Source organism: Bombyx mandarina, chromosome 06 (genome assembly GCF_030267445.1).
Source record: "Bombyx mandarina strain Sakado chromosome 06, ASM3026744v2".
Lineage (NCBI taxonomy): Eukaryota > Metazoa > Arthropoda > Insecta > Lepidoptera > Bombycidae > Bombyx > Bombyx mandarina.
In genome coordinates, this window is record NC_143213.1 from 729,996 (window position 1) to 745,003 (window position 15,008).

At 39.1% G+C, this 15,008-nt stretch overlaps 1 protein-coding gene across 2 annotated transcripts in view; it reads right to left on the reverse strand.

The window, feature by feature from the left end:
• Nucleotides 1-14,720, reverse strand: part of ChT (choline transporter) — a 36,209-nt gene extending 21,489 nt beyond the window's left edge. The window contains exons 1-6 of one of the 2 annotated variants that reach the window (XM_028179375.2): nt 14,413-14,720; nt 13,618-13,805; nt 12,387-12,494; nt 11,782-11,937; nt 2,678-2,976; nt 2,146-2,275 (exon numbers count right to left, since the gene is read on the reverse strand). In XM_028179375.2, the coding sequence (XP_028035176.2) occupies nt 2,146-2,275; nt 2,678-2,976; nt 11,782-11,937; nt 12,387-12,494; nt 13,618-13,783 (859 nt within the window). In that variant the 5' untranslated portion in view covers nt 13,784-13,805; nt 14,413-14,720. Of the gene's footprint in view, nt 1-2,145; nt 2,276-2,677; nt 2,977-11,781; nt 11,938-12,386; nt 12,495-13,617; nt 13,809-14,412 lie in introns of both variants that reach the window. The other variant, XM_028179376.2, reaches the window with a different exon arrangement.
• Between the last annotated feature and the right edge of the window lie 288 nt (nt 14,721-15,008).

Sequence of the window (15,008 nt, forward strand, 5' to 3'; positions counted from 1 at the left end):
AAGCTTAAAGCTAAAACTAGGTATGACAGAATTGTTCCCCTTCAAAATTACAAAAAAAAGTCCGCGACAGTATATGTCTATAATTTAAGGTTGGTTCACTATAACTTAACATTCCATTATTCAAAAATATTTTCACTGTCTACGTAAAAGAAGTCGCGCGTAAAATTTAGCGTTATGTCAAAATTCCACGCGGACGAAGTCACGGGCAAAAGCTAGTCTCATCATACTCTATTAACTATCAGTTAAGTTACATCTCCATAATTACAATTCGATTAGCCGCGTCACCAAACAACTTAAGGAGATAACTTGCAGAAGAAGTACCTACATAACATACTCGAAGAACTTATACAAGACATGTACTGTTAAAATGATCAATATTACGCTTTAAGAAAAAAGTGCGACATGACTATTTGAGGTTTTACTGGTGGTAGGACGTCTTGTGAGTCCGCACGGGTAGGTACCACGACCCTGCCTATTTCTGCCGTGAAGCAGTAATGCGTTTCGGTTTGAAGGGTGGGGCAGCTGTTTTACTGTAAAAACTGAGACCTTACAAATATTATCTCAAGGTAGGTGGCGGCTTTTACGTTGTAGGCGTCTATGGGCTCCGGTAACCACTTAACACGAGGTGGGCTGTGAGCTCGTCTACCCAGGTATCCAATAAAAAAAAAATACTGTTAAAATGATCACTTTTTTTACGCTTTAAGAAAAAAGTGTGACATGACTATTTGAGATTACATTATGGATGATAGTTCCACAGACTTTACTACTGTATATTAGTAGTTAAGCTGTGTACCCATCTTGTACTATGTGATCATCAAAGCCCATAGACATCAACATTAGATATCAAAATGACTCTAATAACTCGTAAACTTTTAATGTATGAATACATCGCGGCAGAAATATTTTTTTAATCGAATTAATGAATGAATCTGTTTTTTATTTAATTTGCTACTGCTTTAGCAAGGTTTCAAACTAACAAAAGCGTTTGGGGCTCACTCGCATACAGCCCCGGAATAATGATAAGGTAAATTTGTGTTCCTCGATCCCTTGGCCCCTGATAGAGTTTTCGAAGCAATCTATCGGAAAATTCGAACATAAACTTGACTTGAATCATAAATACATTTGGTTCTGTTTAGATTTAGAAAAAATGATGGAAGTTTTCATTGAGTTTTAAACTACGCACCAACATCGCCTGTTAAAACGTTGCAAAAAGTTGTACACAATTATAGACGTAACTAAGGCGGAACATAAATATATCGACACGTGTCCAACAAATACTCACGATCTTAGGTTTGATACAAAAAATAAGTTTTTTGTTTAAAGTTATTTATACCATATTTTTTTATTAAAAAATATTTGCGTTATATTGTTTTTTTGTAAAAATTGGAACGTAGTTGGCGGTATATTGACGAAGCTATTTATTTTTATTATTTAAACTTCTTCATTTCCCAATAATATCCTCTCTAAGATTAGGGTGTTTTAACCAGTGAATTGAAAAATGTTTTAACTAAATGAATTATTTTTATACTGCCTTCTAATAGGCATGCGGTTGTGTGTATGCGTGCATGTGTGAGTGGTGTGTGTGTGTTTTTTTTTTTTTTATGATTGAAAGTTTACTGGTGGCCCGAAGGCCTTTCCAGTTTCACCAGGACAGGTGGGCGAGCAAAGGCTCAGCCAAGAGGGGTGGAATTTGCTAACAACTGCCCGAGCGCCTCCGAAGGAGACCTAACAACTCAAGAGCAATTGTTTCGCGAACGAATCTACTACCGGATCGGAATCGCGACCCGCTGAGAAGATCCGGCGAGAAACTCAGCGGGCTGATGCATGGGTTAGGTTGCACGTCGACCTCTTTGTCGAGTTCGACGAGTACGGTTACCGGGGTCCCTAAGCCTGCCCCTAGTATTAGAGCTGAAGGCATCTAATGCAAAGGTTATTGGATCTGATGGATCCGTAAGGACGTGTCTAGGGCGTCGACGGTGACTGGCTCCTGCATGATCAGGATTCGGGGAGTAGTCAGCGGCGGCAACGATAAGGCGATTATCATGACGCATAGCCTTATCGAAGTATCGTTCCGACGCTGACTTCATGTATTTCCGAATTGGGTGTGTGTGTGTGTGTGTGTGTGTGTGTGGATATTTCTCTCACCAGTGCCCTTAGCTATAGCCCCGATGAGAACTGGTGGGATGGCCATGAAGATGCAGCCAATTGCAGCCACATAGGAGAGCACCTGCGCTCTGCCTGCTGTCTTGCTGCTCAATACTCGTTGGAAATAAACCTGAGTAAAATATCTAAATTCAATTCTAATTCACTGCAATTGAGACGATTATCCCGCACTCGTAACCGAGCATGCGAGAAGAAATACATTTGTAGAATGAACACATTTCACTATAGTATCAGTGACACTAATTGACTTAAACACTAAAGGCACCTAAAATAAATCGGTCTAAATCAAAGTCTTCAAAACCCCCGTTCTGTCTATTTCTGCCGCGAAGCAGTAATGCGTTTCGGTTTGAAGGGTGGGGCAGCCGTTGTAACTATACTGAGACCTTAGAACTTATATCTCAAGGTGGGTGGCGCATTTACGTTGTAGATGTCTATGGGCTCCAGTAACCACTCAACACCAGGTGGGCTGTGAGCTCGTCCACCCATCTAAGCAACAAAAAAAAAACAATCTCACCTGCCAAGGAATCCCTCCAAAGATCAGCAATAGACCATAATCGATATAGAACCAATAATAGTCAGAATCCACCTTCCCTATCCAATCCACTTCCATGGAGCTCAGGGGCTTCACGTGAGGGTTCGCCCAAGCGAACGGTATACACATCCATAAACCGATGAATATGCAGAATAACTGAATGACGTCTGTGTAGGCCACGGAGTATAGGCCTCCGAACAAAGTGTAGAAGACTGCCACGCATGCGCTGAAGATCACAGAAGTGCGTTGATCCATGTCGATGATGACGGCCAGGGTTGCACCTTCGGACAGAGCATGTCGGTTAGAAAACACTAAACTAAAGATACAGTGTAAAAACACACACACCAACAGAGAAGATGATTAATATCTTGATGTGTATATAATTTTTTTTTCCTATTTTTTGTTTTTATTGCCCTTGTAGGCAGACGAGCATACGGCCCACCTGGTGGTGAGTGGTTACTGTCGCCCATGGACTTCAGCAATGCCAGGGGCAGAGCCAAGCCGCTGCCTACCGCTTAATACTCTCCACAAGCCTCGTTTGAAGAAGGACATGTCATAGCGCTCGGGAAACACCGTGGAGGGGAGCTCATTCCATAGCCGGATGGTACGTGGCAAAAAGACCTCTGGAAATACACTGTGGATGACCGCAGCAGCTCCAGGTAGTATGAATGAACTCTACTCCTACCTAAGCTGATAGCCTTAAGAGGCTATTTCAGCGTAACCTTAACTAGTAGGTGAGCTCACGGGGCTCAAACTGGAGTGATGCTAACACTGGCCCTAGCAAGAGCAGTCCTTCGTAGAAACTACCACCGGATCGGAAACACGACCCACTGAGAAGATCCGGCGAGAAACTCAGTAGACTGTATATAATAAGAATAAGAGGTAGACCTATAACAAGATGGGAAGACGATATTAAAGCAATAGCTGGTCCAAGCTGGAAAAAAGTAGTTGAAGACAGAATCAAATGGGCATCACTGAAGGAGGCCTTCACCCAATCTGGGGTCCCGGTAGATTAAATAACTACAGAATATTATGTAAACATAACTACTAATTATATTAAGTAAGTGATAAAAACTGTATTATAAATTATACTAAAATCAAACATAGATTTATGTTATGTAAATTTAATGGCTAATAAAAAAGGCTTTATTATTATTATCCTGTATTAAACACTGCCACGCCTGGGAAGACGGCAGGACAAACTCCGGCGAGGTGGGCAACAATCGGCCGGAGCGTTAGGGACTATTGGGAGAGAAACCGACGAACTATACGGGCATTGTCGAGCAAGACTGCTTTTTGCATTTGGGTCACCACCGACTTTTTGTTGAGACCAAGCCTTTCGAGATGTTTTGAGAGGCTTTCAGGGACCAAACCATTCACCGACACAACTACCGGGATTATTTCTGTAGATACCACCTTCCACATGTTGGTTCACCTCGTGCGCCAGGTCCAAATATTTGGTCTTTTATTATTATTATTATTATTAAGTTATATAACGCTATATAATATCTCAAATAACTGGAAAGTATAAAGAAATTTACAATTTAAATCCCTGATAAAAATGTGGAACATTAACCAGAAAATATATCTGTTTCCGAATTCACACAATCTCGGTGTAATTTAACGATCAAATTCACAAGTCATCACGTAGGAGCCTTGCACATGAACTCATTTTATGTTATCCTCCTGTAAGCCGATTCTACCTATCCCTTAAATAGGAAACCTTTTTGCCCCTAAATTAGATAAGTTTTGTGTCATGTAAGCAAACGAAATATGCAAAGGCAATGAACACCTGTACATTTTTTTATTTTTTTTAATGCTTAGATAGGTGGACGAGCTCACAATCCACCTAGTGTTAAGTGGTTACTGGAGCGCATAGACATCTACAACGTAAATGCCGCCACCCACCTTGAGATATAAGTTCTAAGGTCTCAGTACCTATAGTTACAACGGCTGCCCCACCCTTCAAACCGAAATTACTGCTTCACGGCAGAAATAGGCGAGGTGGTGGTACCTACCCGTGCGGACTCATGCGAGGTCCTACCACCAGTAAATACGCAATAATGCACCGGACGTCTTATCCTTTAGGCCAGGACGACGACGTAATCTTGCTTTACAATAATAGCCTTAACTGAAGTTATTATTCGAGGTATGACTGCTCCACATTATGTAGGTCTCTGAAAGGGAGGGGAAGAGTGATGAAGGTTTAAAAAAAAACGCGTTTGCAGCTGAAGCCGCTTCTAAAGTAACTTATAAAAAACTAACTTTTGCCCGCGACGCCGTTCGCGTGGAATAGTTGCTTTGGCATAACGCTAAATTTTACCCCCACTTCATTTACGTAGAAAGTGAAAATATTTTGGAATTATAGAATGTTAAGGAGCTATTTAAATCCCTATTTTGAAACATTCTTTATTGGTGCTCCGCTTGTGTTGGTCTTACCATGATGTTATATAGCCTATAGCCTTCCTCAATAAATGGGTTATCTAACACTGAAAGAATTTTTCAAAACCCGACCAGTAAATTCCTGAGATTAGCGCATTCAAACAAACAAACTTTTCAGCTTTATAATATTAGTATATTAATAAAAAAATAATATAATCGATCGAGTTAGAAGGCGTTACTTTCGTAAGTATTGTAAGTTAGTCAATATCCACCCCAGTCTCCGGTTTTAGGTTAATCGTTTCATTTAACGTAATAGCTTATGCACTATCACCGAACATTACTGGGAGTAACGCCAAGCGATGTCTTACATGGATTTATCGTTTATTTTAACCACACGGATTGAACCATTTAAGATGCTATTTCAATGAAATTTATTAAAGCGATACCCGTCGCCTTCTCATCAACAAACAAGAAACGGTAAGCACTTGTGAACACATTTCATTATCATTACCGCTCATAGAAAAACTGAATACTTTTTATTGGATCCCTATGGAAGAAGAGATCCCAGCACACTCAGTATTAAGTGACTATCGAAACTCAAAACGTAATAATCAAAATGAGAATGTCGCTGCGACCAGGACATCGCATCGAAGTCGTCGTGGCCTAAAGGATAACAGCCTGGCCACGGGACATTCGCCGATACGAATATTCGCGCGGTGCGAACGGCGAAGCGTCTAGCGACTAAAATAAGCGCATAGAAATGTACCTAACAAGCCACGCACACCGGCGACCGGCGAAGCGACCGGCGAAATGTACCAAGCGAATCGCGCGATGCGGCGGGCGAGCAAAACAAATGCATGAATACGGACGGCGCGAGCCACGGAGTCGAGCGGTAGTCGCGGCGAATAGTACAGTGATTAAATGAGTTTAGTTGTTTTCGCCGCGAAAAATTAACGCCGAAATTTTTATATTTTTTTTTAATTTTTTATTTTATATATTTAAATTCGTCGTGGCCTAACGGACGTCCGGTGCAATCGTGTTGAGCGATGCACCGGTGTTCGAATATCAGGCGGGTACCAATTTTTGTAATGAAATACGTACTCAACAAATGTTCACGATTGATTTCCACGGTGAAGGAATAACATCGTGTAATAAAAATGAAATCCTCAAAATTATAATTTGCGTAATTACTGGTGGTAGGATCTCTTGTGAGTCCGCGCGGGTAAGTACCACCACCCTGCCTATTTCTGCCGTGAAACAGTAACGCGGTTCCTTTTATTTAACTTTATTTATTTTCTTATTGTAACCTTTATTTTTATTAAACTTTAATTTAATAAACAGATCGGTGCAAAATGCTAGTATCGATTTACCTGTTTATACCTGGCTACCCGAGAGTTGTGACGGGAAAAGAATAGGCAACCTAACGTTTGCATATTCTATGGGCTTCATACTTTCGATTGGTATGGAATTTGTCTAATATCAAACCGGTGAAATGTTTAAAAAAAATATTTTAAAATTATTAATTAATCATATCCCGGACTGAAATTTGATAGGCAATCCATATACAATATATTTATTGGTATATTAAATTTAATATGAAATACTTTTTATTAATAATAATAATAATAATGTTTTTATTGCAAGTAACCATGACTCATATAAATTGTTAATAAGACTTAGACCTATGTTAGTAGTTATATTTACATCACAATGAATTACTGTCGTAACATCCCATGGGACATGGCACCACAGCGAAGTAAAGTAAACATCTCGGTGAAGATCGTTTTATAACGGGATCTTAGATTATATTATATCATACGCAAATGTCATACCACAGCATATTACATATGCGAATGCTCGAGGAATACTTAATACATAATATGTAATATACATGCATGATCCCAATCTCAAACTTCGAATCCTTTGATAAGTTAGTCTCGTGTTTCCCATCATAGTTAATGATTAATTAAGCCAAGTTTGCATATTATTATACACATAACTGCTTCGACAGTTCCTACCAATAACGATAAAATCACAAGTATACTTCGCAGATATACGACGATTGTGATTAAGATATTGATTTTACTGGAAGTATATATAGTTCTCTTCGGGTTACGAGAATCGTATAGATAACTGTAACAACTTTTACCTACCTACGGCTTCATGTCGAGTTTGTCATTTTCTTTTTATTATTTCTGACGTTTAATAACTTTACAGTTTTCGTGGTCACGGACGATTGGTACTGGAAATATTTTTTCAAGGTGACATTAATGTCTTAGTGTCCATGGCACTTAATGCCAGGTGAACGGCCCACGCGTCAGCCCATTCGTTAAGACAAGACAAATGAGCTGACGAGTTATTTAAGAATAATAAAAATAATAATAACTGGGAAAAAATCACGCAGCATCCTTCGGTCCCAATTTAGGATTCCCTGTTTTATGAGCACCAGATACAGACAAACCTACTAAAATACGTTTAAATATATACACATATAAATATATTTATTGCTTAGATGGGTGGAAGAGGTCACGGCCCACCTAGTGTTAAGTGGTTACCGGAGCCCATAGACATCTACAACGTAAATTCGCCACCCACATTGAGATATAAGTTCTAAGGTTTCAGTATAGTTACAACGGCTGCCCCACCCTTTAAGCCGTAACGCATTACTGCTTCACGGCAGAAATAGGCAGGGTGGTGGTACCTACCCGTGCAGACTCACAAGAGGTCCTAGCACAAATAACAGATAATAAACACCCAGATTAAAAGCAAACAAACCTCGTCATCACACAAAGTTTGCCCAATGTGGGAATCAAACCCGCGACCATTAGCGCAACAGTCAGGAGCGCTAACTGTACCACCGAATTAAACAAAAATAGTTTGCCTATATCACAAGTACACATGTAAATTTCTTGTTCACCACACACATGTCAAATCAAATAACATTACGCGAGAACTACAAAGGCAGGTAAAAAATATATATCATCCCTTAACATCCTGTCACATTCACGAAGGGCTGCGCCCGAGGGCCCGTCTCACGTCTTTTGAAACAAGTACCATGTAATTGGGTACTAGAAATACAAGGTGAGTCCTTTGATGTATTAACATTTATAAAGGTATAATTTATTGCATTGGAAGTTAGAGGAGCTGCCCACGCGGTGAGATGTCAAGAACACAAGATAATATAATGAGAGATAGAACTATGTTTCAACCTTTTATGCGACAAAAATAAATCTTTATTATTAGGTGAAGCAAAAACTTTGTACCCCTTTTTATGAAAATTGCGCGGACGGAGAAGTATAAAATTTCCCACACTTATAGAGAATATAGAGAAGGAGTGTAGAATACTAATTTTTTTTTATTATTTATACTAATAATATTATAAAGCTGAAGAGCTTGTTTGTTTGAACGCGCTAATCTCAGGAAATTCTGGTCCGATTTGAAAAATTATTTCAGTGTTAGATAGTTCATTTATTTGAGGAAGGCCACATCATGCTAAGACCAATACAAACGGAGCACCAATAAAGAATGTTTCAAAATCGGGTTTTTTTTCCTTTTTGAGAGCTTCCGCTGCGTGCGCTGCGGAAACGGTTAAAGTTTCGCTAAAATAATTTGCTCCCCTTTAAAAGATCTAAAAAAATTCTGCGACAGCATATGTCTATATGTTAAGTTTGGCTAACTATAACGTTTTTTTTGTTAATCAAATTTGTTTTGAAATAAATCATTATTTGTGACGGTGTTTTCATGAAGATGCGAAATTATAATTTGCGTAATTACTGGTGGTAGGACCTCTTGTGAGTCCGCACGGGTAGGTACCACCACCCCGCTTATTTCTGCCGTGAAGCAGTAATGCGTTTCGGTTTGAAGGGTGGGGTAGCCGTTGTAACTATACTGAGACCTTAGAACTTATATCTCGAGGTGTGTGGCGCATTTACGTTGTAGATGTCTATGGGTTCCAGTAACCACTTAACACCAGGTGGGCTGTGAGCTCGTCCACATATCTAGGAAAAAAAAAAAAAAAAAAAAGATGCTATTAATCCCTATCCAAATAAATACGTTATTCATCACAAGTATTTAATTTTAAAGAAATTTACCCACACTTGATTTTAATGAGTATCTCGCTATAAGTATTTTAATGAGTATGAGAAGATATCGCAGTTTTAAAGTAAGTTCGCAGCAAAATAATGATCAAGCGCGTAATATAGATATACAAGGCGCCGGTCGGCCGGTGCGCGGTGGGACAGAATAAGAACAATAACAAGAAACACCCAAATCACTTCAAGATAGGCTTTCAAAATTATAGATTTTTGTGGATTTCTCCAGGATCTCATCATAAGGTCTTGATGATTACAGGACATTTCGGGAAGTCTAACCTTTCGAACAAAAACAGAAAAGAGAATTATCAGAATCGGTTCAAGCATGCTCGAGAAATCAGTGAACAAACATAGATAAAAAATGGTTGGCGAATTATTAGCCTCCTCTTTTGAAGTCGATTAAAAAACGTGACTTTGGTACCTTAAATAGCTCCTGAACATTCTATTATTCAAAAATATTTTCACTTTCTACGTAAATGAAGTCACGGGTAAAATTTAGTGTTATGCCAAAGTAACTATTCCACGCGGACGAAGTCGCGGGCAAAAGCTAGTGTATTTAATAATACATTAAATAAATAAATAAAACATTATACACACTACCATGTATTTGACACACACACACACATATATTTACTCTTTGTTTATTGTCAAAATTTTGTTATTGCTTAAAGTCTGGTCAAATTAAGAATGGGCTAATATTGTTTATCTTTATATTTATTTGACTATAGTGTAGTCGATATCTGTGATTATAGAAATATAATAAAATAGTCTTTGACAACAAAAACGTTCAAACTTATAATTTCAATTAATTATAGTCGAATTTTGACTACTGGGGGACCACTAGTTTATATAATTTTACTAAGTACTCCGATTTTTGGTGCGTGCGGTAGACACGCGCGATTTGAGAAATTGGTAGCACGCACACATACGCGGTTAAAGACTGTACCAGATCCTCTATTAAGGGTTGTTTCTTGATCTTCTAATACTGACGCCAGAGAGAGAGATAGATCAGCTTTCCGGACAATATAATAATAAAAGAATCCGGGTCTGCACAGAAACATTGAAGGAATTTCAACCTTAATATTTTACTCGAAGCGTATCATCCAAGCTACAATAGTATTCTTAATACCTTCAATGTATGAGCTGAAGTTTCTTCTTTGGAACACCTACACACGGCCTAACATGTTTTTCTTAAACCAGATTTGAAAATGATTCTAAGCAACCTTGGTTAACAATGTCAGTTATAACAGCGACAATTACTTATGGTTTATGGTTTGTCTTTTCTTTTCTTTTTTATTGCTTGGATGGGTAGAAGAGCTCACAGCCCACCTGTTGTTACTGGAGCCCACAGACATACACAACGTAAATACGCCACCCACCTTGAGTTATAAGTTCTAAGGTCTCAAGTATAGGTAGTTACAACGGCTACCCTGCCCTTTAAACCGAAACGCATTACTGCTTCACGGCAGAAATAGGCAGGGTGGTGGTACCTACCCGTGCGGACTCACAAGAGGTCCTACCACCAGTACACGACGAGACAAGTCGCGACGATATTAAAAACAGTTTACTTCATTTTAAGCAGACTAAAAATTCCCAGGGAACCGTGCCAGACGAACTAAATATGAGTTAGAAGTGGCGGATGCGTCCCGGGAGAGATAATTTTAAACAAACTACGTTTCAAACGTAAATATGATTATATTTGACCGAAACAATACGTCTTCTAATAAAACCGAAAACTTTGACAATATGGTTGTAAATTTATAGCTTTCAATATCTAAACACATGCTTTTCAATGATTCCAAATAAAGCTTTATAAATCGATATTTAAATAATAATTTAATAGTAGTCGACGTAATGAGCAACTCAACCTACGTATTATTACCGCAGCAGTGATGATCGATCATTCGTCAAATATACAAACGAACACAAGCAATTTAAGTACAGTACTTGTACAAGCGTAATTATGGTGAAATGAGTTTAGGTATTTTTAACACAATTTGGTTGATTGGCCCTATGAAGATTCAGACGACGCGCTCGCCAGTGCTGGTAGAAACCATGGATACCTCGCTAATGGAAAATAAAATTCAATGATGACTAAGATTTTAAATCAACATTGAACACCAAGAAAGTGAAAGACGATATGTGTAAGAGGGGAGTGAACGAAGAAATAGTATGGAGTATAGAAAGAGAAAACATGTTGCGTTGACCCCAGGTGACTGGGAGATGGGCAGGATAATGATGATGATGATTGAACACCAACTCCAAGATTACAGCGCGGTGTAACAACTCCAAAAATTATCTAGTTCATCAACTCCAAATGACATCACTCGTAGTGAAGTCGACTCAAGCTGAGGTTTTAACAGCCACCAGACTGACCATGAGCTTTTTTATCCGACGAGTGACATATAAAAGCAAAATAGCTGCCTAGATTCCTATTATACAAGATACAAGTTCATGGAACAGACTTCATACTGTAGATGGGCGGACCAGTTCTGAGACCACCGAGTTTCAAGTCTATCTACCCTACCTCTGTAGTCTATCTCTGAGGATGGTAGAAAGTTGTCAGCGCCACATGGGCTGGGAATCCTCTGCATTAAACTACCACATACTCACCAAGCGCAGCCAATATTCCAGCAGCCCAAAAGACCTCACCGCAGAGAGCTGGTAAGAACAGCAGACCTCCCATGCGACTTCCAAAAGAATCTTGTAAAGGGTCCAACATCGTGATGTAGCCTTGACGACGCATTGGATTCGCGAAGAATATACCGCCTGCCAAACAACAGTGAGGAGTTTAGCTCTATTAAACGGTACGTTACCTACCCTACCTCCCATAAAACCAGCTCTATGGAGCATATGGTGTCAAACACAGAGATTCGAGGCTATAGGTTAGATACGGATTTTCCACAATCAAAATGGCTCTTTTCTGTTATCGGTAAGTTTTGCTAGCGGTACATAAATTGAAGCCGTGTCTAATCACACGCCCAAGGATCCAAATTTCATTATATATTTAATGAATTATTTTGAATTGTTGGATCAATTGCAAGGATCCCGTGAACGTATTTCGAGGTAACCTACCGACCAGCTGGTGGTAAGTGGTAACCGCCGCTCATAAACACCAACAATGTAGAAGTCACAACTGATCCTTTCCGCTGATGACTCATTTCAAACCTCGTACGTTTTCCACTCGAAATTAGAAAAGTATTGAAGTATCTACTTACCAAAGACCAGGGACAGGGCATACCCAAAAGGCGCCTGACACCAAACCAGCCCCGACGTGTATATCGCTTCTGCTGTCCCATTGATGTAGCCACCACCAACCCAGGTCGCTATAACAGAATTGTAATTAGCTATTGGTATCTTAGACCGCACACGTAATTCCATCTTCTTTACAAATACATAGCACTTTTCTAGAATATACCTTCCTATCATAGCCATTTAAACACCTAGATAAGTCTGCTGAACTTATCTCAATTAGATTTAGTGCATCGGGCTTGTTTATCATTGGACAGGATATCAAATGGTCCGTTATTAAAAAATCAATGTACACAGTAGAATATGCTAGTTTAAAAATTTAATATAGCAGAACCTATTAAAAAAACGAAAATATCACATTAACTTTTACATTTGATAATTTTTTTTATAAATATCTTCAATGCTTAAGACAAACTTCTATCGGTCTATACTGTAATCATTATTCATTCGCGAAAAAGCTACCCTTGGGTTGTTAGATCTCCTTTGGAGGCGCTCGGGTAGCTGTTATCAAATCCCACCTCTCCTGGCTGAGCACTTGCTCGCCCACCGACCTGGTAAAATTGGAAAGGCCTCCGGGCCATGAGTAATCCCTCGAATATAAAAAAAAACTGTAGTCATTAGAATTTTAGACTTAACATCGTTTTGTTTATACTCGTATTTAACCTCAAAATATGACTAAGAAAGACTAGAATTGCGTTAGAAACTTCTAATTTAAATCCGATATCTAATTATATTAATGAGAGAACATATTTTGCATCAAAACACCAAGGATATTAACAGTTTATTGAGGAACCAATTAAAACATTCTTGACAAAAATAACACAGAACACATTTGGAGAATGTAGGTATAGTATATTTCAATTCTAATAATAGTAGAAACAATGGCCTTTGTTTTATAAAGAAATCATAAATGTAGTAAAACGTTCACAAATTTCAGACGGTGCAAATGCACAAATGCAATTTCCAGTAATTCTCTAAATTTATTAAAATAGTCCTTATTTCCGCTGTTGAAAACAGATAAACGGGCGACCTCATAAAAAAATAGCCACCGCCGCCAATTGATAATAGCAATGTTTAAGTAACGTAAGGTGTACTCACGAGTGCTCATAACAGTCAATCTATTAAAATTATGTGTATTCTTGTTGTTGTTTCCTACCAATCGTTTGCTTAAAATAAATTTACAAATAATTAACCAACCAGTCATAGTAAAGATGCCGACGAACAGCCCAATGGATCGCCCCGCCAGCATTACCTCTTCTTCGGAGTCATTTCCCGCAGGCTTCTTCCTCCCAGCCCATATACCGACTGCCAGGATCAGCACGTAAAACAGAATGATGGAGATCACGCCAGCTATGTTTATCATCTTGACTCTTCTTGGAGTTTACCTGCTACCCATTAAATTATTTACCGATGGTACGAAATGATATTTTACTTATAGATTAGAGATGAGGTAATGAGCCATCTGATGCTGGGTAGGTGGCCTACTAAGTTAATATCGTCTCTGACCATAAAACGAAGGTGAAATTTTCAATAACAAAACAGAACTATCCTTGTTCCATATTTTTCCGCCATTTTTAATAAAGCCATAAGGAGAAATTCTTTTTTAAATCGCTTCGAAACTTCAAAATTATCTCCGAAAATGTACCACGCTACTCTGAGCTTAGGTTTATGGGGCCTGAAGGCCTATTAGGTTTAAGGCTCATAGGACAACAAAAATGCCTAAAATCAGTTAGGCCCATTAACTAATCAATCAGCATCATATTATTATAATGCAGTAGCAATTTTAGAAGTGTTAACGAACCAGCTCATAGTCCATTGAAATGTGACTTACATCATCTACTAAAAAATACTATAGTTCAATCACTTCACCCTAGATACATTTTACCGTAATACTTATGTAAACTAAAGCAATTTTGATTTTTAAAGTACTTTTCGTAAGGGAATAAACCACTTATGTCGATTCACATGTATCATTGAGACGGTTGTACTTACGTATCCAAAAACCCGACGCTGATGTAATCCGTCGCTCACTACACACTTACGTATTTAATTAAATCATTTGTACAATTACAGTATAAACAATAACAGTGTTAGGGGCCGGTCGAGCGCTCGAGTGTCAAGTCCTATTGGGGATCAATGTCAATCCAGCAGCTGTCGCCCCATCGAAGCGAAGTTTTCTGCGAAGGGCTGTTCCTTGTCCTAAAACTTAGCCCGCACATGGGTGCCCGACATGAAAACGCGGTTTCGCCTACACCCGCTCCAGATCAGTTCACGTGGACGGCAATGACAGCAGCCCGTATCGGCACCGGCCCGCGTACAGCTCGCGGATCGATGCTCTGACGTCATTGGTCGGAGCGGGTCGCGAGAGCGCATGCCTCCGACCTCCTCCACAACCTTTACTACGATCCGAGCGTAACGAATTTATACATGTACATAGCTGGTCCAACGATTAATCCCAGATGACAGGACCAAACACAAATGTCAATGTATTATAAGTAAAATTATTGGCATGATTTACATTTAAGAGGTGGTGTATTTGTGAAGGCCTGGTATCAGGTCGTTTTTTCATTCAGAAATTGATTGATGGA